This window comes from Erigeron canadensis, chromosome 9 (genome assembly GCF_010389155.1).
Source record: "Erigeron canadensis isolate Cc75 chromosome 9, C_canadensis_v1, whole genome shotgun sequence".
Classification (NCBI taxonomy): domain Eukaryota; kingdom Viridiplantae; phylum Streptophyta; class Magnoliopsida; order Asterales; family Asteraceae; genus Erigeron; species Erigeron canadensis.
In genome coordinates this window covers 13284867-13289337 of record NC_057769.1, presented here as the reverse complement: position 1 = coordinate 13289337, position 4471 = coordinate 13284867, and the positions used below count along the sequence as shown (strand labels likewise).

Below are 4471 nucleotides of genomic sequence, written 5' to 3'. Positions count from 1 at the left end.
TATTTGCTTACAATGTATGTTGAAGTAATTATAGTTATTGATTGAAACTGAACTGAAAAATGATGCAGGGTTAGGTGTGAGAGGTCTAGCTAGCTAGGGCTATAAGAAGAGATGTTTTATATGTCTAGTCCTTTCATTCATGTTTACTAAACCAAAAGGAGAAACAGAAAGAAAGAAAGCAGAAAGAACAAAGCAAAGCAAAAGATCTTATCACTGTTTGATCATTTGTCTCTGACTGTTACAAATTCATTCATTCCTTCCTTCCTTCACTTATCATAATCATCAATCATTCATATATATATATATATATAAACAGTTTTTATAGTAGTCATAAATAATTTTTCACACATATGGGTTCATCTAATAGGCACTGGCCTAGTATGTTCAAATCTAAGCCTACTCATCATCACCACCACCACCAATGGCATGCTCATGGTTCCACCAATCTCATCTCTTGCCACAGATCTCCTTATTCCTCTGGTAATCATCACTCTATTCCTACTTTATATGTTCAATCATATATATTGATAAATAATATGAAAAGAAATAGATATATAAAAGAAACAAAATGAATTATTGGTTAATGTTTTCCATGGTTAGGTTCTAGCTTAACAATATATATGATATGTACATAATTGTCACACATTATATACATGTAGTATACTTTAGTATACTATGCTACATTGCATATATACATATAGAATCAAGTAAATCACAACATTGTTGTGTGTGAATATTTATGATGATTACATATCACCTCACTACTTCTGTTAATAGAAAATCTTAAATTGAAAGTATCACACAAACATTTGTTGTGATTACATATAGGGATTTGTTAAGTTAAAGTTGAGCAAGTAAATGAACACTAAATTTGTATTTGTATATATATGTTTATATATAAGTGTCACTTCTCAAGGCCTATAGTTTAGCTAACAAATCTGTTACATATATTCTCTAATTTTATGATTTCAACACAACATGGCAATATATGCATGGTTGTCATTGGTTTTTGTTCCCATATGGTTACTTGTTAATTGTTATGACTACAATTAGTCAATTACTCTTGAAGAAAACTTAACCCTAGAATAATGTTGTGCATTACTTTTAAAAAATGTCTATGTTTTTTTTATATGTATTATTACTAGTACAAAAGAGGTTCTTAGCTAGCAAATTGAAGGGTTATAACTAATAGAATTGCAGGAAATGAAGAAAGAAGCCCAGACCCAAAACCAAGATGGAACCCAAAACCCGAACAAATCCGTATACTTGAATCCATATTCAACTCAGGAACTGTGAATCCACCAAGAGAAGAAATCCGAAAGATCCGAGAACAACTTCAAGAATATGGACAAGTTGGTGATGCAAATGTATTTTATTGGTTCCAAAACAGGAAATCAAGAACCAAACAAAAAAATCGTCACACACAAAAATCACAAATTAACCACCAATCTTGCCTTTCATCTCCAATTCCTACAACATCCTCATCCGAAAAAACCCGAACTAAGTCAGTTAATTATAACCAACAACCACAAACCTACGTTGGAAACGAATTATTCGGTACTCATGAGCCTAACTTTTGTTTCACTAATTCGGTTCAACAAGGTACAAATATTAATATAAGTGATAATCATCATGGACTAATTGGTTTTTCGGAGTTGGGAAATAATGTGATTAATAATCAAGATCAGATAATTGGTAATATTGGATCTAAAGGGATGTTGCTTACTGATTTTATGATGATGAGTGATCAACAAACTGGAATTCTCACAAATAATAATAATAATATAAGTAAAGAAAAGATGATGAAATTTTCTTCTAGTTACAATTTTACAGCACCATCACCAGCTACTACTACTATCTCTACTGTTGCATCGACTATTACTAATATTCAAGGTATCTTTCTTTTTTTTTTATCATATTTTCTTTCATATGTTTTACGTATATTTGTATTTAATTTTTAAGTTTTTTCTAAAGATAAATCTATTCTACTACTTCAATAAACACCAAAAAGAATCCATGCCCGGGTATCTCAACACTAAGGATTGAATGTTGGTCTTTAATTTTATCAAGAGACAGAATAAAACCTGTATCAAGTGAGCTAACCTCATATTAACATTTTTTTTCCAATTATAAGGTTTTTTTTTTCAACAGTAAAAATATTATTATAAGTTAGTATATCTTATTTTTAAATATAAGTTAATAGGTTTAAATAACTCTTTTAAGCTGTCAGTAAACATAAAAATATTATTGTAAGAGTATATGACAAGAAATTGCTACAAAAAATAATGACAATAATACACAATATAGCACATTAGTTTGAAGATAAATTCGTTATAGACAACCTTTATTTTTTTCCTTCCTAAAATGGTCGATCATAAGATAGAAAGAAAATAAGCATGTATGTAGAATGGAATTATTTCAAGTTGAAATTTTGCATGGTGTTGTGGTCTCCAAGGCAAGGGTGCCGTATTTATGACAATTTGTTTAATCAAAATTCCCAAGTGCATGACTACAAGAAAATTCTACTGCACTTATTATGTGAGAGGAGATACAAGTAAAGTTATCTCCATGTTCATATCATGTGGTTTATTAACTTCTAAAACTAGCTTGATAGAATTTTATAATTTTTGGGCAATAAAATCATGTTGCTAATTATATTAACTTCTAAAACTTAATACATTTTTATCTTTAGTTATATAGGTAATAAAATGATACTCATGGTTTTTTTATGTTGTGAATTATCATTTGGTAGGTATAAATGGTTAATTAACTGATGGTTCTTATGTTAATCAAGGTGCTACTGATGTGGAACATCAAGGGCCAGCAAAATCGACTGTTTTCATAAATGATGTAGCGTATGAGGTCGCGACAGGTCCTTTAAACGTCAAGGAGGTATTCGGTGATGATGCAGTGTTGATCCACTCTTATGGACATCCGGTGGTGACCAACGAGTGTGGCGTGACCCTCCAATCCCTCCAACACGGTGCGTTCTATTATCTGGTACGTACGTACGCTTGCTTCCTTACGATAATTCCAGCACCATCGATTTCATACATATTTTTCTAACTGTGATGATTTATTCCATTTTTACCTTTCATTAATTCTGTATACCAAAAATAATGTAAATAATCATTGGTTCAAGTTGTTATTATTTTGTGCCAATATTTTTTTTAAAAAAAACACATAAATACTTATTTTTTATTTGGCTATTGCAGATTTAAAAGATATGTAGAAGCAAAGGAAAGATGGTGAAAGATACAACAAGTCTTTTCAAGATACTGGTGAAGGATCCATCTTTTCAAATAGTAGTTATATATATATATACTGTTCCAAGGTCTTTTCAAATAGTACCTGTCTTTCCTTTTTAACTTTTGATCCAGAAAATATGTTATGTACTTGTGGTAAATTAGCAATATTATTGTCCGTGAAAACTATGTTATGTACTTGTGTTTGCAATTTTAAGCATCATTTTATGTTATTATTATTATACCCATAGTATCATACCATACTATATACACTACAAAAAAGTTGATATTAATTTAGTGACACGTTCCAAAAAGTATTACTAAAAGTATTATAGTGTTGTTCAATAGATGATATTTTAGCTCCAAGTGAAATATTTGGGTATAGCTTGGTGAAATGTTTAACTATACTCTTACAAGTTATAGTATTGGTAAAAATATTGGTAGTTATTATTTTGTAAAATAAAAAACTTATATGTTGTATATTATCGAAAGATATAACAAAAATTAAATATAATTGTTCATATAAAATTAATTGATGTAAAATAAAAAACTTATATTATGTATATTTCAAAAATAATACGTTTTGTAAGCTTAAAGTATTAAGACATATTTCTTTTTTGTAACTAAAGATTGATAATTCCTTTTAATATAATTATTTCAAGGTTAGAGAATTTATGTTGTATATTATTTCATTAAAGATATTATTATAAGTTTATTAAATGAACATGTCTAAATTAGTGAATAAAAAAAGGAGTTAAATTGGAGAAATCTTGACCATTGAATTAAAATCAAATGTCAAAATTCAAATATCTTCTTTGAATTTTTTGTAGTGCAAGTTAGAAACAACTTGAGAAGATATTTACCCATGGTAATATATGGTTATTTTAAAGTTTGAATTACTTGAAAAAGAAATAAGTTGTTTATTTTATATAGAAGTAAAGATATGTTTTGTTAGTTGAGTAAATTTATTTAAAAAGTGAGCATATAGTTTGTGTTATGTGCTGAAAAAAAAAATCATTTAATGTGAACCATAAAGCTCTAAAACCATCCCCATTGGTGACTAAATAGTTTAGTTGTTTGGCGATAGTGGGTCGAGACCACCAAATTTCTTCCAATATGTTTCCGACTTGTTCACCCAGTCGACTAGAAGTTGGTCCAATTATTTAATCTTTTAATGATTTAAGTGTGGTGAGATTTGTTTGAAGATTTTATAAAGTTGAGTTTAT

General features: G+C 28.8%; 1 protein-coding gene across 1 annotated transcript; it reads left to right on the top strand.

The window, feature by feature from the left end:
- Positions 1-350: 350 nt before the first annotated feature.
- Positions 351-3101, top strand: LOC122583246 (WUSCHEL-related homeobox 8-like). The gene is given in 4 exon segments (XM_043755670.1): positions 351-480; positions 1201-1893; positions 2795-3021; positions 3024-3101. Coding segments are annotated over 4 exon segments (1128 nt in total).
- Positions 3102-4471: the final 1370 nt, after the last annotated feature.